General features: G+C 38.2%; 1 protein-coding gene across 4 annotated transcripts in view; it reads right to left on the bottom strand.

Annotated features, from left to right (window-relative positions):
• The window catches only part of CKAP5 (cytoskeleton associated protein 5), a 54520-nt gene that overhangs the window by 12424 nt on the left and 17679 nt on the right, over positions 1 to 24417 (bottom strand). For all 4 annotated transcript variants that reach the window (XM_071427460.1, XM_071427459.1, XM_071427457.1 and 1 more), the window contains exons 10-32: positions 21522 to 21611; positions 21255 to 21419; positions 20341 to 20469; positions 19415 to 19597; positions 18387 to 18500; positions 17084 to 17194; positions 15860 to 15952; positions 15114 to 15299; positions 13371 to 13465; positions 11956 to 12013; positions 11749 to 11874; positions 11295 to 11431; positions 10960 to 11134; positions 10320 to 10433; positions 8087 to 8215; positions 7292 to 7486; positions 6518 to 6653; positions 5707 to 5795; positions 4396 to 4518; positions 3575 to 3724; positions 2980 to 3183; positions 2158 to 2293; positions 1178 to 1371 (exon numbers count right to left, since the gene is read on the bottom strand). In XM_071427460.1, coding sequence (XP_071283561.1) covers positions 1178 to 1371; positions 2158 to 2293; positions 2980 to 3183; positions 3575 to 3724; positions 4396 to 4518; positions 5707 to 5795; positions 6518 to 6653; positions 7292 to 7486; positions 8087 to 8215; positions 10320 to 10433; positions 10960 to 11134; positions 11295 to 11431; positions 11749 to 11874; positions 11956 to 12013; positions 13371 to 13465; positions 15114 to 15299; positions 15860 to 15952; positions 17084 to 17194; positions 18387 to 18500; positions 19415 to 19597; positions 20341 to 20469; positions 21255 to 21419; positions 21522 to 21611 — 3132 coding nt within the window. The remainder of the gene's footprint in view (positions 1 to 1177; positions 1372 to 2157; positions 2294 to 2979; positions 3184 to 3574; positions 3725 to 4395; positions 4519 to 5706; positions 5796 to 6517; positions 6654 to 7291; positions 7487 to 8086; positions 8216 to 10319; positions 10434 to 10959; positions 11135 to 11294; positions 11432 to 11748; positions 11875 to 11955; positions 12014 to 13370; positions 13466 to 15113; positions 15300 to 15859; positions 15953 to 17083; positions 17195 to 18386; positions 18501 to 19414; positions 19598 to 20340; positions 20470 to 21254; positions 21420 to 21521; positions 21612 to 24417) is intronic.

The raw sequence follows: 24417 nt of genomic DNA on the forward strand, positions 1-24417 counted from the left end.
TATCACATTCCAATCAGTTTTAATGCTGCTAGAAACATTACCAAGGTCAAATCCAGAGAACAGAACTGTAAAAAAATTATCTAACAGTTCTTGATTCAGATTGGAATTCAGTTAACTTAATCTGATATGCACAGTAATTATAAACACAGTGAACTAGCTTTCCATTGCTGGACACTGGAAACTGAGTTTTGCCATCTTTAACTTTTACTGCCTTTTAGATGATAACGATTAAGTATAATTTTCAGAGAGCAAAACAGCAGCAATACAAAGCGGCATAGTACTGACACTTTAAAAATGAAATGCAGTTAAGATGAAGCAAGTAAGCAAAACTTACCAGACTTCTACTGCAAAGCAATTGGATAAGTTTGGGACAAAAAAAAAATAGCTGAGAACTTACTGGAGCCCCAACAACTAACCTTTCTTGGCCAAATAAGTTATCCAAATATTCTGAATCAGATGTGTCACTTGTAAAATTGACTATAACGCAAGTTACTCTTTATAAACAATTTTATTCCCATGAAGGTCAGTCTTTAGCTTGTTTTTTCATTCATGCTCATCCAGGTTATATACAGCTCTCTTACTGGAAAAAGGCTGAGAGTTGGGGTTGGGAGCATACTGAAGAGAAGGCTCTGAGGAAACCTCACTGCAGTCTTCCAGTACCTAAAAGGGGCCTACAAGGAAGCTGGAGAGGGATTTCTAACAAGAGCATACAATGATAGAAAAGTGGTAATTACTTCAAAATTAAAGAAGATAAATTTAGATTGGAGTAGAAACTCTTCACTGTGAGAGTGGCTGAGGCAATGAAAAAGGATACCCAGTCCCCGGAAGTGTTCAAGTGTCTCTGCCCATGGCAGGGGGTTTGGACCTAAATGGTTTTTAAGGTCCCTTCCCAAACCATTCTATGATTTCATATATTCTGCTATCTGGGATTAACCAAATAGCCATCAGAAAATCTATGATGTAGTAAGTTATTCTCAAAACTACAAAATGCTCTTGACACCAACAGCAAGATGTACCATGATCAATCACAAGCAAAACAGTGCTAATCCCCTACAAAAGCGTTAAAGACTTGAAGGAAAACCAAACCACCAAAGCCCAAACAAACAATCCCACAAACCAAACCAAGCACAGCATGCCAACCCAAATCCTCCATGAACTCATGTGCAGTTATACTGACATTTCCAATCAGCTTGAACACTTGGTCGCCATGGACGTTGTAGACAGTCACGATGGTGTTCAGTGCAGCGTTGCGCACGGCGTTGTCCCGGTCACCAATGTGGGTTGCCATTTCTTTTAAGGCTTTCCCTGGAGTTGGCTGGCATACATTCATGCCATACGATTCAACCAGACATCCAAGCTCTTCCAAGCATTCTAAAAGAAGAAGATAACATACACACATTCAACTTAAAAGCTGCTGTGAAGAGAGCCCTCCCAATTCCTGTGTTGCTTGGCACAGCTTGAACATTCACTGTAGAGAACTGCCAATCACAAAGCTGAGGACAGATATATGGGGTGATTTATGGGATCAAGAGTAAGCTACAGCAGACTACTTCACAGATAAAAGCAGTCAGTCATCTTTCTACACTTCAAGTATTTCCCATAACCATGTATGAGCAATGCTACAGTTAACATCGCATTCAGGTAAACAGTTGTGAGCTTGCAATACTATATTATGTATAGAATTTAACTTTCTGCTTATACCAGGATAAGATATTCTCAAAGTGATCAGGAAGTTGTTTGAACTACAAATGCCACAATTTTATTACAGACATTATTTGTGGTGTAACAGATGTACAGTGCAGAGACACTTCTTGCTCAGATTAACTGATTCCCTTGGTGAGTAGGGAAACAGTACTGTCACTGTTCTCATCAGCACTGTTTCACTAAGAAAACAAGCCTACTCAAGGGACTCATAATGCTCATAGCAACTTAAGAGATTCCTTGTCTTTGGAAGATATAAAGACACCAAAATATAAAAAGCAATATGATACTACTTGAAAATCTCATCCTTTAAACACTTGCAAACATCTGCATAAAATACCACGTGCATGCAAATCTCACATCCCACTCAACATTCTTATGCTGGGTTTTTCAAGATGCAAACTAAAGCAATTTCAAGTACTTTGCACATGTATAGTTCAACAGGCCATTTCCTACCTGCACGTTGTTTGGAGTTTTTTGACTTTGTCCCCTCCATGATAAAAGGGAACATCTTGCTGGCTGGATAGATGAGACACATTCTGTTCAGAATGGCACGTACATCCTTACGGATGACATCTTTCGGTTCTCCTACCTAATGGAAAATTAATGTAAAAAAAAATTAAAAAGAGGAGAAGAAATACAAAATATTTTATACAGTTTTGTGATACTTTTGACTATTCTACATAGTCTTAGGAAAGCCACAATCATTCTCAAGGCAAAAATCCCTTTTTTTGTCAATGGCTTTTAAGGGAAATACGCCATATAGAATCAAAAAGGTGACAAAGGACAACCTTAACATCATTGAGTCAAACTGTTAAACCAACACTGTCAAATCCACCACTAAACCATGTCCCCAAGTGACACACCTACATGTCTTCTAAATACTTCCAGTGATGGAGACTAAACCTCTTCCCCGGGCAGCCCATTTCAGAGACTGACAACCCATTCAAGAAATAAATTTTTCCAAATATCCAATGTAAGCCTCCCCTAGAAAAATTGGGTCCTTTTGCTCTCATTATATTCACTTGTTACTTAACAAGACAACATCAACACCCCCCTCACTACAGCCTCCTTTCAGGTAGTTATGAAGAGCACGAATATATCCCCTGAGCCTCCTTTTCTCCAGGTTAAATAAACACAGCCTGTTGAATCTCACACAAGCCACCAACTGGACTTCACTCCATTCGCAATATATTTAAAATGAACATATTGCAATGCTTGATGGTATTCTGCCATAATCCTCATGAAAAATAACAGTTTCTGTAAAACAAATTGTACCTTTAGGATAAGATATGGGATGAAAGAGGATGCTTCATTTTCGGTGAGGTGATACTCTTCTTGACTCAGCAAATGGAAAAGCAATTTAAGATATTCAAGTGCTTTCATCAAAACACTTGTGTTGGTATCAAAGAACCGCAGGGTAAGCCATTTTAGGATCAAATCCAGGCAGCTGATTACTCCATCTTTTTCACTCTCCAAGTGCTTGAAGGCAGTTAAAAAAAAGAAAGTTACATAAATGAAACACATATATACACTGTTCAATAAGAAAATAAGCTAAGCTATGTCTGATAAGATATCTACATTTACTGGTAGATTCTTAGAACAATACATACTCCCTTTTAACTTAGATGCCTTTCTGAAATTCTAGGAGAAGTCTCTGGTGAAGAAATTTTCCTTTCTCCTGAGAAACAGTATTAATACCAACTTCATCATACTGCTGAAAATTATTTCTTTATATGTTTAGGTTTCAACTACACAGAACAATGACCCCTGGCTCCTCAGAGAATTTCTATTTTATTTTAATTCAAGCAGTATCTTTCATAGCAGAGAGTAATTCTGTCAGCCTCATCTTCTACCACAGATCCAAACTCACCTCAATCATAACAGACAATGCTTTGTTGTGGTGCTGGAAGTCTGCATGAAACATCTCATCCTGTAGCCATTTGGCAACACAAGTGGACATCTGAGTTTTCAGCTGTTCAATATATTCATCACGGGGAGTAGTGAAATTCCACTTTAACACCTGTAAAAGGCAGTATTTAGAACTCACAGCAAGTAATACCTTTTCTTCCTGACAGATGCTGCTGATTGAACATCTTTTAATTCTGCTTTAGAATCTGTTTTCAAAGCCTTCTTATTATCCATAAGTAATGAAAAACTAGTGGTATTTGCTCAACTTTTTTTTACACGACAAGTTTTCTTCATATGGACTGATTATCCTTATGCTATTATCTTACTAATTATCACTTAAACTCATTGTTTTTAAGCTCCAGACAGGCCTACTTACGAGCAAGTTACAAATAACACACATATTTTCACTAATAGAATTTTCCCTACAAATTGCTAAGTGGGGCTGCTCAAAGTAAGTATATTAAAGCATTTGCAACATACCCTAGAACTCTGACACTGTACCTGAAAACACTTGACTAAGCATAATGATACTTCACAACTTAAAAACCTAAGGACTTTTTACATTTTTCATGACAATGTATAAATGCACAAAATTTGAAAATCAGAAAAGAAATACCACAGTAAGCCCACTACTGATGCATGAAATTCAACTCAAGAATCAGACTCCAAGAGATGGACAGTGACTAACACATGTCACAGTATGTTTAATTATAAATTAAAAACTAAAGAAAGCGTTAAAAACCTCCACTTCATAACTCGTGAACACATTCTGATTTTTCTCACCTTCAGAGCTTTCTCTTCTCTCATCCTCTGTTCCTTCCCATTTGGGACAATGACAAAAATAGGGCCCGATTTATCATCGTCTTCCTTCAGACTAGGCTTGCTTAGCACCTTCTTTCCCTGTACCTGAAAGAAGCAAGGTATTAGCAGGCAACACAGGCCATATATATGCCTCAGTCCCAGCAACTGCAAGTGTTAGATACTTGCCACCCTCACCCTATGTGTACAAGAGGCAGAGAGAGAAGCTGAAAGAAAAATGTTGATTAGAAGTTTAAAAGTGTGTGCTCAGCTGCTGTGGAAGCAATACCCATGACAGTGTGCACAGTAGTACCCTGTGAATTATGACACATCACTCTCAACCAGTGTGCTAGTCACCCACACACATCCCTAAAACCCAACGTGGTACCTGTTTGACAGACTGGCTCTTTGTCAGACTTGAACTGCCCTTGCTGAGGCTTGCATTAGCTTTGGACAGGCAGGCATTACCCTTGGACATACTGCTATTAACATCTGACTGCTGGAAATAAGCCATAGAAAAGTCTTTGCTTAGAATGTGTTAGAAGGTTTGGAATGGAAACTTAAAAGTAAACAGCTGTCTGACAATAAAGGTCTTAATTCTACCAGCAGAGTTCTGGCAGAACACTGCACTGACTTGAGCAGACCTACAACATCCTTCAAGGTTTGTTCTGCTCATTCTTACCATGAATATGGACCTACATCAAATGTTCTTGTTACAGCACTACTTCGGACAATGGAACTGTAGAGCATTTCAGGTTATTTTTAGTTATATACATAGGACAAACTTAATTATTAACAGCAAAAAAAATTGCTGTAATACAAAACAACAGAAAAACCTAACCAAAAATTGACTGTAATTAGTTGAGATTATTACATTTTTAAACATACTCCTTCCCTTTTTGCGGTTTGACTGAGAACTTCTTGCCCTTCATACTGTAAGGCAGAGCTTAATTTCGATACATGGGTTCAAAATTAACATTTATGGCCCTGAATAGTAAGAATGAATTCACAATAGCACAAAATCAAAGAGGCCAGGAAAATTTCGAACGGACAGAGTTTCTCGTAAGACTGATTTTTGACAATACGGATTTAGGAATTAAATAGGTAATGACAAATCAGTGATCAGGTAAGTGATATGGGAATGTCTGTCCATCCCAGAGTTCAGACAAACATGAAGATTTTTAATAAAAGTTGTTCATAGCAAAGACTCCACTCTTCTACCTACAACACATTAACAAACCACACACAGCTACTAACTTCATAAAACTGATTTTACACAAAAGGCAATCAACATACCTTAGTTTTAGAGGATAGTCCTCCTGCTTTGGCTTTTTTGAGATCAGGCTTAGATTCCGTGGTATTAGATCCCAAATCATCAGCAAATGCTGGAGAAACAGTAGACCATTTAAAGTTATCTAGAAACCCATTTTAGCTTATCAGTTTTCTCTTCTTAGGACATAAGAAAAACTGTTTGTGGATACAATATGCTTAATCACACATATGTCTGAGGCTTTTAGACCCACTGAAGAAGTCCCTTAAATTCCATGTTAGCATACAAAGTTTTCCTAATTTCCTAATTAAGATTATGGTACTCAGCCAATTTGTCATTTTTCAAAACAATCAAAAAATGCAGACATATATACTGTGCAGGCTAATGTGTAGAGCTGTAGTTGAACCTGGCTTGAGTAAGCTAGCCCCAGCAGTTTGATTCTTCAAATCAATTGTCCCCTAATCCCATCACAGAAGCATTCTGGCTGTCCCACAGTGAACTACACTGAGAAAATAGTCCAGATAAAGATAATGTGAAAACATTAAAAAAAAATATTAAAATCAGATTAGAATTAGAAAAAACTCCCCCTTTAGCCCAACTTGGTTTTAGCTTCAATACCAAGTAGATATTTTCAAGTTTTCAAATAGCAGCTGACAGATGGTTGTGTGGAAAGGAAACACCCTCCTACAATGGAAGCTGATTCAAATGCAAGAAAGACCAGAATCCTAACTATGGCTGAATACTTCTTCAGCTAAGTATGTTTGTTCCTCTGGCATGTCAAAAAGCTTCAAAATCCACCATCTTCTCAGTCATTTCCCAAAATGTCAGAGAAGTTACCTGATGCAGGTTGGAATTTGGCTGGAGCTGCTCCTCCTACCACTCTGGAAGATGCTTTAGCAGGAGGAGCTGGTTTGGCTGGCATGTTGGCTTTGGCTTTCTCCAGCATGGCCAGTACCTGGTCTTTGGAAGTTGGCTAGAGAACAAAAAGTTCAAAAAAGGAGTGATAAATTTAATAATGCCTATCACTAACCTTTCCAATCCATGCTACAGACAACACCAACAAAATTGGTTTGAAACAATCCATGCCCTGTTAAGCATCTTGGACAATGGTCATCTTAAAACATTATTGTTCTCAGATACTTTTGTTCTGAGTTAAAACATCTTTCCTTAAAGTTTCCTCTGCAAGATCTATGGGAAACGTGTACTCACTCTAGGTGAGTGGTCTTTGGATGTCAGTGGAGTGCCTACTCACCACTCAGGGGTCCGTAAGCCAAACCAAACTGCTAGAAAACATGTTAAAGTAGAAAGGCATAGAGTGGGACAGGAACTGGTATGGAAGCTATCTGCAAGTAGATTTTTTTTCAGAAGAAAAGCAGAGTGAAATATCAAGCTCTTGAAGTAATAAGCTTGTAATTTCTCTGCTTCAGTAATAATTTCTGAAGCAGAGAAATCTCTAGCTCACAGCTCTTGATACTATTTTCAGTTCCCCTGAAAATACTCAATGCAGACAAGCTTACAGGACTCAAGACAGCATGTCATGAGACTGTGAATAGGACTTACAGTCACTCACTCATTCAATATCACATTATCTAATCTTTGTAACAGAAGTACCTTCAGCTTGCCAGTGGCTTTTGCCATCTTCTCAAAGCCCAGATGCATCATGAAGAAGGGCAGGGCATCCTGTGCCTTTTTGCGCACATCCCCATTTCGATCTTCAAGGCAGGAGTACAGGTGAGGCACACACAAGAGTAGGTCAGAAGGAACAGAACGGAGTGCAGGCAACTTCTCAGCCAACCAACCAAGAAGCTGAAAGAAAGTTTTAAAATAAAAGCTTTTAAAGAAGTGTTCACAGTGCTGTGTCAAGGCATGAGAGTCTGAATAGTAGTCCCTCACATACCATTACATTCTACAATGTAAGTAGGGAAAACCCACCCAAACATTTTTCAGACAAATACTCTTCAACGACATCAATTTTCATATCAGCAATTACAAAAATTAATTTCAGTACAGCATGTTAGCACAACTATCTTAAAACTTGAAGCCTGGTCTTTTTGCCGGCTATTTCTTCCCTTTGAAAGGAATAGAATTTCAGTCATTCTTTTTAATGTCTCCAGTTCTGTTCCATGGTGAATTTAGGGGACCACAAACTAGCTTTTAAAATGCTAATCAAAAAAGATAGAAGTTTCATTTTAGAGGCACTGAAGTCTAAATGACAGCTATTATGCAGGAAGAAAGCTTGTTATTAGCCTTTCAAGGTTTAACAATTTTATGTCAGAACAAATACACAGCTACTTCTTTTCCCATACGATGGTAGCATTGTGTCATTTCAGTCTGCATAAAGAGTCCATAGCACATAAGGTTATTTTGATTTGACACACATAAGAAGTTTACTTGACAGAAGCCTACCTCTTGTCTTAGGAAAGGATTTTCCTTTTTGAGCTCTTCTGACAGGTCTTCCCCTTCCAACCACTCTTTCATGCCAGTTTGTTCGGCCCAGGCATTCACAGTTGCCAGTGCAGCAGCACGAACGTTATTCTGCAGCAAGAACAAGATTTAAAAAGAATAAACCTAAAGAGGGGTCAGAAGATTACGACAGAAGAAGCAATAGTCTTCCTTCCTATGAAAGCAAAAAGCTTCCACACCACGGGCTTTGAAATCTCTTTTTTTATTTGCAGCTTAAGAAGTCTAAGATTCAGAAGAATTTCATTTTAGTGATTTTATCAGCTGCAGTAATCTCCAAATCAGACATTATACCCATCTACCATAATTCTTAAAAAAAAAAAAAGTTTAATAAAGAGGGTGGAAAGTGTATCTCTAAAATTACTTTTATATGCTACCATTCATTGATGACAATTCTGAGAGCAACTCTTAAAGAAGCTAAAAAATAGCGTTAGTGACTTATATAGCACTTAAATAGGCTGCACATTCATAAATCAAGACAAATGGATTATGGAGCCTGCTATTAGGGCACTTCTATTTAGGATACACATGAGCAAAATCAGGAATGAGGGAACCCTCTAATTCCTACCAATTTCCATCTTGTTTTCTCCAAGCAAAATTTAGAACAGCACCCTTTTTTGAAGCAGCTATATGAAGTTAAGAGAAGCCAGATGGAATATTTAACAACCATGGTTCTTTTAAATGTTATCAGTCTAGACATGACTTTATGCATACGACCTTCTCCTGTAGGTTGAATTTCTGAGGAAAGCTAATAATGTAGAAGACTCTTTTAGTTAAGTATGAACCATATTAAATGCAGAAGTAACATCCAGGCGTATATATAAACAAGAAGTCAGCATTCTTGCTTTACCAACTTCTCCCATCTTCTGTCTCATTGAGGAAAACAAACAAATCATGTGCCGCAGATAAACATATGGTCATCACCCTCTCTGACAAGGCCTTGGTTCCTATCACCCAAATTTAACTTGTCTTCACTCATGCTTCAAGCAGATTACTTTCCTCAATTATTCAGTGAGTCCACTACAAACACACTGAAGTAGGACCCAAAATGGATCATCCTCAACTTCAAAAACAAATTGGATAAACTAGCTAAATCTTGCACTTGAAGTAAAAAATAATACTTAAAAAAATGAGCACTGTAAGAGTGTTCAAATGAGCATACAATTTTCTGTCAGCATTACAGTGCTTACAAGTTATATCAGTATTATGCATTTTGGTAACAGTGTAAGTTAATCGCAATTGGTCTTATCCTTAAACCACATACTTGCAACTCTCCTTCCAGTCTGGGGCTCTGAGCAACCTGGTCTAGTGGAAAGTGTCCCTGCCTATGGCAGGGAGGTTGGAACTAGATGGTCTGTAGGGTTCCCTTCAAACCTAAAAAGTTCTGTGACTCTACAAAAGGAGCTTGCTGGTACCTCAGGATAATTGGTGAGTATAAAGAATTTAACAGTCATATAGGATCTCAGATCTTGAAGACTTTTCAAAAGAGATATCAGTTTTAACCAGGAGATTTTTATCTAGCCCTAGAACAAGTCCAAATCTTTCCTCTGTTTGGGACAGGTAGGTCCAACTTCTGCTCTTTTTCCTACTCATATTCCAAGCAGAGACACTGAAGTATGCCATCTTTGATAACTGCCCATGACTTCTGGCACAAGATATTGGCACCCTCCCAAGCCTTTTTACCCATTGCTTCAAATAGCACTTTCCCAGGGACCTAAGCTTTATTTTGACACAGTATCCTGTCAAACTCAACACTGATGTTATTTACACAAGCTTCAGTGTGAGTTGTGAATGTCCTTTGTCTACCTACAGTTCCAAGGGCCTCTACACAGTGGCAAAGACAACAACAATGTATAGTGTAATCCAGTAATACACTAAAAATTCTACAATAAACTTTACAAGCAAATCTTGTTCAGTGTCTAAAATGCAGTACTTTCAGCAGCAGAAATATGCATATAGTTACCACATTAAATTAAAAGCCAGATTGTTTCACTGGGTTTAGTTACAAGGAGGAAATACATCTGAATATACATTCAGGCGTGTATTTATACTTGAATATTAAATTGTCATTCAGGCAAGAACTTTTTTTACCAAAAAATTGGTAAGTTTTAACTACCAACCACCTTTCAGGCATAGCTTAGATACACAAAAAGCAAAGAGATCTTGACATCTGTCCTACCTTACTATCTCCTAGGACTGTAATGACAGGAATCCCCAAATTTTTCACATACTGTTTGATATTGGGGCCCATTGCTGTTGCTAGTTGCTGAAGAATGCTCAGTGTTTGTTGCACCTGCACATAAGGAAAAAAAAAGGTTTTAAATAAAACAGTATTACAAGCATTTGTGCAAAAATTTCCAGTTACACATGGAAAAGAAATACTGCTATATATTAAGCTTTTACTTTAGAATGCCTGCTCAATGAAACCTATTCCAGCCTTCAAATTCATCACATCAAAAAACAAGAAATACTCCCATATTCTGAACAAATTAAATTTCAAGTAAAAATATTTTCAAACAAGGGACAATTCACTTTTGCTTCACAAATGAAGCAATTAGTCAAATTCTTTTAAGATTTCCTTTTATTACATTCAGAGTAAAGGCAGTTTTTCCTTTCTTTTGAAGCATTTTTAAATGAAAAAAGGCAAATATTTATTAAAATAGGGAAAGATATGATTTGGAAACACACAGTTCACTCTTTTCCAACTGTTGATCTAATGACATTGAAAGAGACGACATAGAAATAATCAAGGTTCAGAAATAATGACTACCTTAAGATTTAAGCTGGAAACAACTGAAACAGGACTTTGAAAAACATACCAAGATTTTATTGGAGTCATTGAGACGACCTTTCAGAGCAGCTGGAAGTTCTCCTATGTTTGGCTGTATGAACTTTGCTTCATTTATTATGCTTGTCACTTCATCTAGGCCTTCCTTTCTGATCTTCCAATTTTTATCCCCAATCTTAGACACTAGCTCTGCTGTGATCTTATCACTGCAAGAGAAGAACAGGGAAAGTGCCCATTTACTTAGTGATAGCTCTATTAGTATTTGAGTGCTTTAACATCATAGATTTCTCCTTAGAAAGGAGTTATAAATGCAAAGTTTTGAATTGCAGTGGCAGTGTATCTTCAGGTGCTAGAATACAAACCTACCCAATATCTGTTCTTGGCAAGAGATCCACAACATCATTCCCAACCTCCTCCTGTTCTTCTTCTTCACCATCATCCCCACCTACCACGCTGTGCCTGGAAATGCCACGAGTTGGAGCTGGTGCTGTCTGTCCTTGCATCTGCAAGCAACATAAAATCAGAAACAACAATTTTACAATTTTTCATTTGACATTAAAAATAAAACCACTTGTACGATATGAATGCACTGGATCATTATACTATTCAAACAAACCCAGGAACTTTTAAAGTTCATAATGAAAAAAATGGCTATTGAAATCGCTACACATAATGAATTTGCAGCCTTTGTGCACGGTTGTACCAACCTGGTTCAATTACAGGCCCAAGGGTTAGACCACAAAATTGCTACAAACTCCAGCTACTGAAGTTTCAAAGTAGCTTTAATGACACTTGGTAGCAAGAAAGCTCGAGTTCATACCTTTTCAAATTCTGCATCTATCTGGGAGAGAAGGGCTGGCTTCTCGTCTTCAAAAAACATTCGCAGAGAAGGACCCACATAAAGATACATTACTCCCAGCAATGTAATGGCAGAAGTCCTCACAGCCTGCCAGAAAGAGGAAAAGGCACTCAGTCTTCAAATTAAGGTCTGATAATAATTCAGGGTTAAGATTCTGAATTTACTCACTGGGTTGGTTGCAGCAAGAGCTGTCTTCACATTACTGATGAAAGCTTTGACATTCAATCTGTGGAAAGAAGATGTCTCCCATAAATAAAACACAACACAGGAAATGGCACCAACAAACAAAATCATCACAGTATGTTAAATAAAAAAGATACCCCTAGACAGATTTACACAGCTAACTTAGATGCAGAAGACATGACCACTCATAAAACAGCATCACGGGTACAGTGCCAGTGCAGATAGTAGCTGCTTAAATAACTACTGAAAGAACAGTCTACTGTGAAAATCAATCAGTAAACAATTTATACAAAAGCCTACTATTATCACAGCTGGAAACTTTCTTATATAAGAAAGTTTCTTATATAACTTTCTATAGCTGGAAACAATATAATCCCCATGACTGCTAGGACTGAAATACTGAGGAATGAATCTAGAAACATTTTAAGTACCTGAAACATGACTATACAATAAAGGTGAGGGTATATTACTGTTGTAGTGGATCTTTTTTTATTTTGTTAGTTACTATCAATCTCCCAGAAAAAGGCACATTTTTCAAAAGGCTATTTACAAGAGAAATAAAGGAAGGTTTAAATTCCTGAATCTTCTATATCATCTGTGCAGCCTCAAATACCGTTGTCCTAGTAACACATCTATACACATTCCATGTTGCAAATATATATTTTTGGTGGAATTTACTAAAGAAGAGTTTATTTCCCAGACTTAATCAACATCACTATCCATTTAAAAGCCACAAAATATCTCAAGACGGGCATAGTAACTGCCCAAGTAGTCAAATAAAATGATATTTGAAGTTTTCCCTGCTTAGAGATTTTTTTCTTCAGAACTAAACTCTATTGACCACACTCAGTTAAAAGACTAGTGATTAAAAATTAAGGCATGCTATCCCTGGATCTGATGGAGAAATAATTTCTCCCACTCACAATGCCAGATACAATAACAGCTTTTTTGTTGGCTACACTTCATTCATCTGTAATCAACCTCAAAATGTCTCCCAAGGAGATTAACTGGAGAGTACTGGTTATGTACTCTTCTGTAGGTTGTCAGATTCAGTTGTTGTGTTTTTTTCTTTTCCACTATAAAATGTATAGTGGTCCACCTGGGTGCCGGTGTATCCAAGCAGGAGTGTAACAGGCATGCAATACCACAGCTCTGTGCCCACCCCATACCTGTAAGTGCCTTAAGACAAATGCTCCTCAGAGAAGATCAAGTGATGAGTAAAGTAGCTAGTAGTGTAATCACATCCTATCATACTAGATACTTACTTATATACTTAAAAGCTAGAAGAACATGGCTAACATCAGAGCTTAAGAACTAGAGTTCAGATGAACAGAACCTTAGTTCCAGATTAGAAACATTTTCATTCAAGTTCCTCTTAGCAATTTACATAAAAGACTTACCCAGAAAAGCCAAACTCTTTAATTGCATTTGAAAGCCAGTTCAAAGTTTCTGACTGGTTTTTAGGATTCTTCTGAGAGAAAGCCATAGCCACAACCTGGAAAAGAAGAGAGTTAAGTGTAAACTTTCACTGGCAAACCAGGTGACAAAGCACTGTAATAAGTAAGTGAAGACACCTGCAAAAAACACAGGGCAAGTGAACAGAAAAAGCTGAGGTAACAGAAAAAGCAACTGTGTCACTATAGCAGGATAGAACTGGAACTGAAGAGAACCAGAAGTTCTTGAAGTACTTAGAGGCAGCCAGAGACACCTTTATTACAGATTAGTACCTGCTTTTTAAAAAAAGCATTAGATAATTATTCATTATTACTGTGCCTCAGAAGATCATAGAAGACATCCTTCTAGAAGCTGTGCTGAATCACATGGAGGACAGGGAGGTGATTGAGACAGCCAGCGCAGCTTCACCAAGGGCAAGTCCTCCCTGACCAACCCCATGGCCTTTTTTGATAGAGCACTTACATCAGTGCAGTTACAAATACTATATAGCTGGACTTCAGTTAAGCCTTTGACAAGGTCCCCAACAACATCCTTCTCTCTAAATTGCAGAGCCATGATTTCATGGGTGGACTTTTGTGGGTAAGGAACTGGTGGAATGATCACATCCACAGGGTAGTGGTTAATGGCTCAGAGTCCTGATGGACATTAATGGCAGGCAGCACCCCTCAGGGATCCATATTAGGACCAGTGCCATTTAACATCATAAATGACAGACAAAAGGTTTGAGGGCTTCCTGAGGGCAAGTTTGGGATGGCCAAGCTGAGTGGTGGAGTTAACACACCTGAAGGACAGGAGGCCACCTAGAGAGACCTGGACAAGCTTGAGAAGTGAGCCCATGGAAACCCGAGGAGATTCAACAAGCCAAGGTGTTGCACCTGGGTCAGGGCCACTCCCGGTATCAACACAGGCTGGAGGATGAGTGGAGAGAGAGCATCCAGCCCCTCCAAGGAGGCAGGACACGACCCAGCAATGTGCACTCACAGCCCAGAAAGCCAACTGTGTTCTGGGCTGCACCAAAAGCACTGTGGCCAGCAGGGGGAGGGAGGGGATTCTCAGGGGATTCCCTCTGCTCTGGTCTTGTGAGACCTTACCAGCAGTGCTGCATCCAGTTCTGGGGCATTCAGCACAGGAAGGACATGGATCTGTTTGAATGAGTACAGAGCAGGGCCACCATGATTTAAAGGATGGAGCACCTCACCTATGAGGGAAGGCTGACAGAATTGGAATTTTTCAGCCTGGGTAAGGTTCTAGGGTAATCTTCTTGTGGCTCTTTAGTACTTGAAGGAGGCCTCCAAGAAAACGTTTGAAAAGCGCATACAGCGGTTGGACAACGAAGAAAGGGTCTGAACTGAAAGAGGAGTTGTGGCTGTCCCACCCCTGGAAATGTTCAAGGCCAGGATGGATGGGGCTTTGGTCTAGTAGAAGGTACCGCTGCCTAGGGTGTAGGGGGAGGACCTAGATGGTCTTTGAGGCCCCTTCCAACTCAAGCCATCCTATGATTCTATTTTCAGCTTTAGAGGAATATATATTTAACTTCTGCCTCAGGAAGCATCTTGAGAGCAAAGAGATCATCTTTCATGCAACAGAGAAAAATCAAAGATTTGGGATTTACTCCTCAGACTGAAAGGACACCCTACATATTATTTCAGATTTTATTTACTGAAAGAATACCTTTGTTGCTCACTCACCTGCTCAGCAGTCCATGGCAACTGACACGCTTCTGCTATTGCTGTCATGGCCTCTTTTGCATTAGTTCCACATTTCACATCACCAACCTTATCTACAAGACCATCCAGCACAACCTGTGCTGAAGTTTTGGAGAAGTTTCCTTTCTGTGCAATTAATGCAACTATATGCAGTTTCATCTGCATCACCTGCAATGTCCAAAACAGCAAGAAAGGTACTCATGTGTTTGTGTATTTTAGACTAATTTTTCTCATTCTATATATCTATAGATACATATAAGAATTGTATGTGGGTAAATACTAACATATGGGCAAAATTTGTATTTGCATATACATACACATTTGAATATCTAGAAGTATTTATTCACACAGCTATTTTGTACACACACAGGTGTTTTGTGTGACTATACACAAAAACTGTGTACACACACAAATACAAACTATCATATATATACACACAACCATTAATACTGGGCTGCCATTATCTACTTTTAGAACTTATATACACACACATGCTTATATATATGCACATGTATACATACACATCTAAAGACAACCTTTAGATACGTTAGATGACATCTAGAGTCTCAACTCTCAACAGAAATAAAATCCAATTTGAGAGTTTATTTACTCACTGATTACAGACAGAACCGTGGCCACAGTGACATATACACTTACAGCCTTTTAGCTGGAAACTGCTTTACATTAACAAAAATGGACTATTTACTTACTCAAGGATAATACATTACCTGAAAATTTGTTTCCTTCCAACCAGGCTTCTTGGCCAGCATTCTTACTAGGGCTTGGCAAGGCATTTCACTTCTTTCCATAAGCTCAACAGCCTAAAAGATAAACATTAAGTTAACCAGTGGGTCACAAATTATACAAAACTCAAACAGAAGTTCTTAACTGTCCTTGAAGTATTTTCTTAATACTGAATTAAATTAGAGAAAGTCTCAGCATAATAATTTACCTGAAGAGCAATTTTTACAAGGAGTCTAAGGTACTGAACCAACATTTAACCTACAGATTCACATCACTACTCCTTTAATGTTCTTTAACAAATATCCTTAACAATCACTATTGGCCATTCCAACCTAGGAATTTAACACTTATTTAAAAACAAACAAACAAAATCTAGGAACAGCCTACCTGCCCCTCAAAAAGCTGCTTTTGTTATTAAGATGAAGTATATTATGCAGGTTTCATGTTGGAATGTTGACTACACAGCAGAGAATAATCCTGAATACAATCTAAATTACTGGAGTTCAGCTGTTAATGATTCAATTGAAATGGCAACATTTTAATAAAGCAGGCTTCTGCAGCAGCATTTCAATGCAGCCAGTCACCACTTCCCAACTGAAGTTCGTCACTTTTCCCACTAAAATACTAAAAGCTCAGTCATTACTGTACTGGTGTCATGGTATGAACTACTTGTACATCTACAGTTGAAGCTTTTTTTCGTCTGTGACTACATGAAGCACTTTCACTAGCTGTGAAGACTGCTAGTACTGTATAAGCCTCTAAACATAAAAATTTCAACTGGCAAATAGTTGATTATAATCAATTGCTGCCTAACACACAAACAGCAGGAACTTCTTTGCAATAGATCTGGCTTAGCTGTTGCAAAACCTTTTGTTTAAATCTAGCTACCTTTGAGACCAAACTTTACAATGACTTGGGAGTTTTAAAAATACCTCTAAGTATCCTCAATCAAAATACAACTATTTTTGACAAAAGTACAACTGTCTACATTAAGGTAAAATACTTACTCCACCACTGTCAGGGAATTTAAAGTATATAAGCCATTTGGCTTTTTCAAGTATTGTTTAATACTTGATCCATCTGAAGTGCTGACATACAACTACTACTAGTAAGTATTTCAGGAGACTTATCAGGCCTAGAGAGCGGAAGAAATTATTACTTATTTTCTTTTTCCCTACTGCCTGTCTTATCAACTGTTCCAAACATACCTTCTGAAACTCCTCCATGCAGGCAAGCCTCTCTTTCCAGTTACCACTGTCCAACTGCTGGATACAAGAAGCTGGAAGGACAGCAGCAGCTTTCTCTTCACATACTTCTATCTGCAGCCAGATCAGAACAAGGTTAACACTCCACTGGATCCCTTCAGAGGAGGGCAGCAACCTTAAGGACAGGTAATATACTGGACTGACCCTTGGACTGTGGTGCATTTACAAAACAGGAAAAGGGTTCTGTTGTAGATTGAAAGATTTTAGTATGGATTGTGGTTTAGGGGGTCTTATGGGTTTAGAAAGCTGCTAAAATTGCACTGCAACAGAAAAGTAATCTCTGGAAAGTATGAGAAACTGTGCAGGCAGTCAAAAATAATCTTGAATACCAACTATCTGCTTAAAGAATCAAGCAGAGGTAACCTAAAATTTGCAAGGTAATTTTGGATCAAGTCTGAATAAACACTGATGACAACAACTCAGAAGTTGATGAGTGCAGACAGGTCTTGTCTCCATTTTAGCAAAACAGAAAATAAAAGTTATTTAGTGATAAAAACTTTCCTTGTTTCACAGGTGTCTGCATCGCCTTCAGAAACTGTCTTCTCATTTTCTACTGTATAACTAACAATATAAGCTGGATACACAATGGAAATTATTCACTGTAGGCAACACTCCAAATATAACTATGGTTTGGACGGACAGTCCAAAAAACCTGCAGATACACCTAGCAAAGCTTTAATAGCTTTTTTTACTGTTTGAGCCACAGATTCTTGGTTGGGAACCAGGTAAACTCAGGTAAGTAGGTAGAAGATGGTCAGCTAACATGCAGAATTCAGTAAGTTTTTTGAAATGCAACTTCCTATGAACAGCACAAACATATTAGTTCATTTAATTATTACTTTATTTCACTTCAGATTTCAATGTAAACTCCAGAATAACGCATTCTCAGGCTTTTAATACCAGACTCCTTCAGCAAATCATGTGTCCTAAATTACATATGAAGTATCACTGTTTTTTAAATTTCTTCCTACTTCAGGGACAAAAATATACCCTGTTATATGGGTATAAGCATGATTTATTGCTTACTGTCTTAAATGGCCTGGTGCCAACAACAGCCTGAAGAACAGGTGTATTTACCAAAGTCCCATTTCACCAGTTACCAATTTATACATACTGCTTTCCCTTCTCCTAACAAAAACGAACAACCTCCATGAAAAACTTTGTAGTACCTGAAGAACTGACTAACCAAAGCTGCAATCTTTGCTTACAGAGGACTTTGTATTTTAGAGAATAGCAGAATACTCACAGAGAGCTCCGACTCAAAGATTTCTTTGGTCTCAGGACCCTTCTTGCCTTTAGGCCCAGCACCTCCTGTACCTGCAGCTGTAGCTGGTTTGCCTTTCTTCGGTGGGGCCCCAGCCTAGAAAGTAAATGGACAAGTTAGCCAAGATCAAATAGGTCTCTAGCTCACATATCAAAAGAACTGCTTGTCTATCCTATACTACACTTCTGTATTCTAATGTCAGAAAAATGAGTATCTCTGATAGCATAAGAACTGCAGGCAGAGATAAATTAGAGCTTATTTAATTATACATTGCTTTTAGACTACAGGTTTTACAAAATATAACAGGACAATGGAAGATGAGAAAGAAAGGAATGATGTATTTGTGAAAGTTCGGGAAATAATTACTTAATCTGTATATTTTCCTATGGATACTGGTTAGATACTAAACTTGTGACTGGTGTCTCTTTCTCAGGTTATCTGAGTACCAATAGATTTCAAAATTTTATCTATTCTTCGATTGACTTACAGGTATCCCACCTGAAGAACTAAGTAGCATGTTACAAAGACCATCTACTGCAATAAATTTTTAAAATCCAAAGAATAATATTAAAGAAATACAGGCTAATAGTTCAAATTACTTCAGAATATACAAAGGAACAAACTAAAAACTATGCTGAAAAAATACCCGATACTTAATTAGTAACCTCCCTAGTTCCAATAAATGTTGACTTCAGCCAAGTATTATATCACAGAGCACATCAATGTTACAACACCTGAGGCTTCTCTGCATGTCTCCAGTCTTTTATCACTATTTCAAAATCAAAATCTGGTATTAAGACATAAGTGACAAGACAGTTTGTATCATTAAAAACTGAGATTTTATTACATTCCCAGAAAGTCACAGATTCCTTTTGCTGTTAGGCTCACCTACTCCTGCAAAAGGACAGTGATAGCTCAGTGGAGGCATATGTTCAACAGGCCACCTTTGATCTGCAGTAAGTAACTATTTGATGCAATCGCAGACAGCTGATTGTCAGACAGCCTCTCACCTTTGCTGCAGATGCTTTTTTCAGTGGTCCTGGTTTGGTTGCTGCATCTTTTGTTTCTTTATCTCCTGCAGGTCCTGGAAGAGCAGTGGTCTTTCCAGTAATAGGCTTGCCTTCTTTTTTCTCAGCTGCTCCTCCTGCTTTTTTCCCATAAACCAATTCTACCTTTTCAGCACACTCTTTAATCTGCCAAGCAGAGGGGAAAAAAAAGGTGAGGGTAGAAAGAAGCAATTTAACTACCACAATTGGATGCACAGTGTCCTTTTACCAGCAGTGGCTCAAACCTGACTACCAAGGAAAAAATGTGAAGAGTTTAGGTTGTTTGCTTTCCAAGACTTTGTTATCTGGTGTTCCTTCAATAATAAGGTTAACCAGTCACTGGCATCAACCATCACTGTATTGCCAAAATAATTCTCCTAGTTCAAAATGAAGTGCATTTATATATTAAGAAAACATTGACATCCTAGGGATACTCATAGATTGCTCGAAGATTAAGTCTGAGTACCTCAAATTATAAAGTCTTCATTCAGTCAACATACCTGCCAGCTTATGCAAAAGTATAACAACTTTGCTGTTGGGAAGTAAGTCTTTAATACCAAATCCTATCTAGTAATACAAAATTATGGTTGTGACCTAAAAGCTTGTTTCAGACAATGAAGTGTTAAAAAACTCCCTCCATATTACCACCAACCAAAACCACAACTAAATCTCACAACCCACCTCACAGATAGTACAGCCATACTTTATGTAAGAATCAAGAGATTTTCAGATTCCCTGCAACATCAGTAATACTTAAGTAAAAAATACATATTCAAAAATCTGTGCTGAAATTAACTAGGCTAAAGCATCATCGTTCACCTTCTCTAGCCTAAGATGCATCTTAAATGGATAAATGGAGCCTTTTTTACAACATTTATAACAATACTCACCCGATCAAGCTTTAGTTTGTCCACATCTGCTAGAAATGGATTCACAGCTTTCTCTCCAGCTACTTTCAAGGCAGTGCCTAATGCTTCAAACCCAGCATCTCTTACTTCAGGTGCAGAATCATTGATATGCTACAGAGAAAGACAATTTATGTCATGTGACTTGTGGCTCATGTCTGAACATATTCTATACAAATCCCCTTGCGTTATTTAGAATCTAAATCTACTACAGAGCAATCCTTGACATTCCACTGCAGAAAGAAAAAGGTTGTTTTATACTTCTGTTTTCCTATGTATTGACCAAGTCTACTTTTTCTCAGATATAGCCATTTTCTCATCTTTGTTTTTTTTTCCACAAGAAGAAGTTGAACATTCATGCTTTAAACATCATGAAAGTTCATAAAGAGTTTAAAGTTCTGTAATCTTGTCATAATCTCTATTTTTAAAGCCAAGGATATTGCCTATACCAAGGAAAGGGCTGTTTGCAATAAGAAAAAAGTATACATCATTATCATTTACATTGATAAATGTTCTAGTGCCACTGCTGTGTATGACTCAACGATGGTTGTTCTTTTATTCATAGGAAACAACAGCATTCCAACAAAAACTTAGAGATGTGTCCAAGATGCAAGTGACAGTGTCTGGGATAATAGCTGTAAATCACTGTCCTAATCTACTACAAACTTAGTGAGTCTACAGCTTCAAAAAAGCAAAGATAAAGGAAACCAAATTGTTCCCCTGAATGACAGTCACCTTCAAGTTGGACATCAGCCAAAACTGACTCTGAGGGCTACATAGCACACAAGAACTTTTTGGTCTCTGCACTACTTTCAGGTCTTTCTCCCCAAACAATCTAAAGCTTCACAACAACAGTGCTCAAGTCAATGCCAGAGAAGTATCAATTCCTTCTGCTTTACCTTGAGAAGTGCAGCACAGAAAGGTTTTAACAGGCTTTTTGGCAGAGTAGAAGGTGTGCAGTGTCGGAAGCTTCTTGCAATGAAAAGGGATGTTTGTTGCTTAATTGTTGGGTTTTTGTTGTCCATGACTGCCAAAATATCTTCACTTATGTTCTGCAATGTGGTCTACAGTGTTGAATAAAAAAGTTAATATTTCAGTAAAGAGAAAAGCAAATCAAAGTTCAAGACCAATTCTCAGACAGTGGGGAAATGTTCACTCTTACTTACTGTAAGAAAGATTGCATCAATGGCCTCCTGCAGTGCCTGCACTACCTGGGGCTTCTTCTCTTTGAATTTCTCCAGGATTGTTGGAACAACCTATGCAAAAGGGAACAAAAATATCAGATCCCTCTTCATTAATATAACTGGAAAGCCTGATAGTCTACCCCACGCTACTTTGTGGAGAAGCCAGTAATTCAAACATCTCCGCTGTACTCCTCCAGAAGTACACAACAGCAGTCTGAACTAGTTTATTCTTGCTGTTTTCCAACATTAAACTCATCCCAGTCACTCTATTAACAAATATAGATTTTTAAACAATTTCAAAACAAAAGGCAGACCTACAAGTTCAAAGTTCACATAATTACATATTATGGAATGATACAGAGCATAGAATGGAAATGAATGATTTCACAACATAAAGGGTGTTGTGCTGTTGCATTCTAAGAATCCAAGAAGGAATTTAACCTGTCCCCTCTTTCCCAGCTTTCTGACAGCACTAAGCATGGCTTATTAAGGAAGTCCTCATCTGATCTGCAGCTGACAAGATCAAGATTCTAAAGCAACTGGAATCCTCTCTGCAGCAATATTTTTCAGATCTACCACCTTGAAAAATCACATCTGACAGTAAACTATGTCATACTGAAATTTGACAGCAATTCCTACCCAGTCTAGGTGCTCAGACAGTCACTGCTAAAAAAACCAAACAAATAAAATATTTAAGGGGGGAAAAAAGGTAAAAATAACTATACTGCAGATGTGCCAGTAATATGAACAGGTCCATAGGGGCTCTATAAGAGTAAGGACTTCTGTCACTGAGCCAGAAAGATGCTGATCTTAACTGTGGGAAGCAGGCTATTTTCAAGACTTTCATAAACATAACAGTTCATATTTTGGAAGCAGTCAGATACTTTACAGAAAGTTATATGCTCTTGTATAACAAAAAATAGATTTGTTTTCTACTCTGAAGCTCACTATGGGATCCCAACCCCTTGTGACATACTATGACCTAGGCTCAGGTGGTATCTTGGGCTGTAACCTCCAAATTCCCAGTTTATAGACTTCAACACTCAAAAACCTGCAGATAATACAGATGGCACCACAGAGACCATCATACATGCTACTGCAGGTGCTAGATACCCCTGCCCCCCACAGAGAAAAAAGTCATAAGGAGGAGATATTTAAAATCATTAAGCCTCTGTTTTAGAAAATACTGTCAGGCAAAATGAGCATTTTTTAACATGGAAGTTAGAAACCATAGCCCATGTGAGAGGGAAAGAAGAAAAATTATTCCAGGGGTACAAATGCAGTCAAGAGGTGAAGGTGGCATACATGTACTCAATTATAGTGAGGAATATGATTCTATGCATGATTTCACTACTCCTGTTGGAACACAGACTGCAGACTAGCATTGCAGTGCTATATTTAAGTAATAGAGTTTATAATCATACAATTCTAGCAACAATTCTGTTTTATAACACTTCAACACTCACTCTCAGGAGAAGTCTACATCTTCCTCACAAGTAAATAAATCCAGCAAACAAATCAAGTGAACTGCTAAAATGAGTACTGAGATTATACAATTCAGAGCTGCCATTACACTACTGAAAAAGTCATCTTCTTCTCAACGCCATTTCCTTGGCAACTACAGAGCTACACCCTTGTTTCAGAAGCCTGGCTTTTTCGACACTGAGTAGATATAAGGGTTAACCTTTAGAAATAAACTATAAAACAGATGCCAGAATGATTTTTGTAACTACAGACAGCTTTCAGAATGAAAGGGAGCTGGGGTTGTTTAGCCTGGAGAAAAGGAGACTCAGAGGTGACCTTATCACTCTCTTCAACTTCCTGAAGGGTGACTGTGGTGAGCTGGTCTCTTTCTCCGGGCAACAAGAGACAGAACAAGAGGACACAGTCTCAAGCTGTGCCAAGGGAGATACAGGCTAGAATTAAGGAGGAAGTTTTCCACAGAAAGAGTGGTCAAATACTGGAACCATCTACCCAGGGAGGTGGTGGAGTCACCATCCCTCGATGTGTATAAAAAAAGACTGGATGTGGCACTTGGTGCCATGATCTAGCTGAGGTTTAGAACATGGGTTGGACTCGATGATCTTAAAGGTCTCTTCCAACCTAGAAATTCTGTGATTCTGTGACTGTCCAAACTGTTGTTCAGAGTTCAAGAGACCTGAATGTTTCTGAAGCAGTGAGATTCAGCAACTTCCCAATTCAGAGACAACACTACCAGCAGCCAGGCACAGCAGCTCTCTAATTCTGTTACTCTTGCATATCACACAAAAAAATTGACTGAGCAGCTTAAAGAACACAGTGATGCAGGCTTGAGAAACAAGTGAGAACTGCAACTCATTAAAAGCTCTCTTTGCTCCCACATACTGGTTAAGCTTCCCTGTATTCCCTGACATTAGCTACCGGTAAGAGAAGAGCACCATAGGAGTGAACAAACAGCACTTAACTGGAGCAGCAGAACATTTTGGTACCAAAAATCTCAGAATTTGCTATTTAAGTCAGACAAAAACCCCCACAAAACCCAGGCAACAAGGAAACAGAACACCCACCACCTACCTTCCCCCAACATTCAAAAAACCCAACCAACATAAGCATACAACATGGAGGTGCTAAGAAGAACTCCGATTTAGAAACTGTTTTTTCCACTGTGGCCTACAAATGCATTCCTGTAGGGGTATCTCTAGGACAAGGTAATGTAAATAAAGTTCATTTAATGGCAGAACAATTCAATTTTCTTAGTACAGAAGATTTATATTGCAACAAAGTTTCATGTTGCTGAATACGAATGAAAAAGGTCCTTTCAAACTTAAGTTACAAAGATCTAGGCAAGTATTTCAATACTTACTCTTTTAAGGGGTTGGTAAGCATTCATAATTGTACA

The sequence above is a fragment of the Agelaius tricolor genome, unplaced genomic scaffold, assembly GCF_023055355.1.
Source record: "Agelaius tricolor isolate 1412-34295 unplaced genomic scaffold, bAgeTri1.0.p SCAF_5, whole genome shotgun sequence".
NCBI lineage: Eukaryota > Metazoa > Chordata > Aves > Passeriformes > Icteridae > Agelaius > Agelaius tricolor.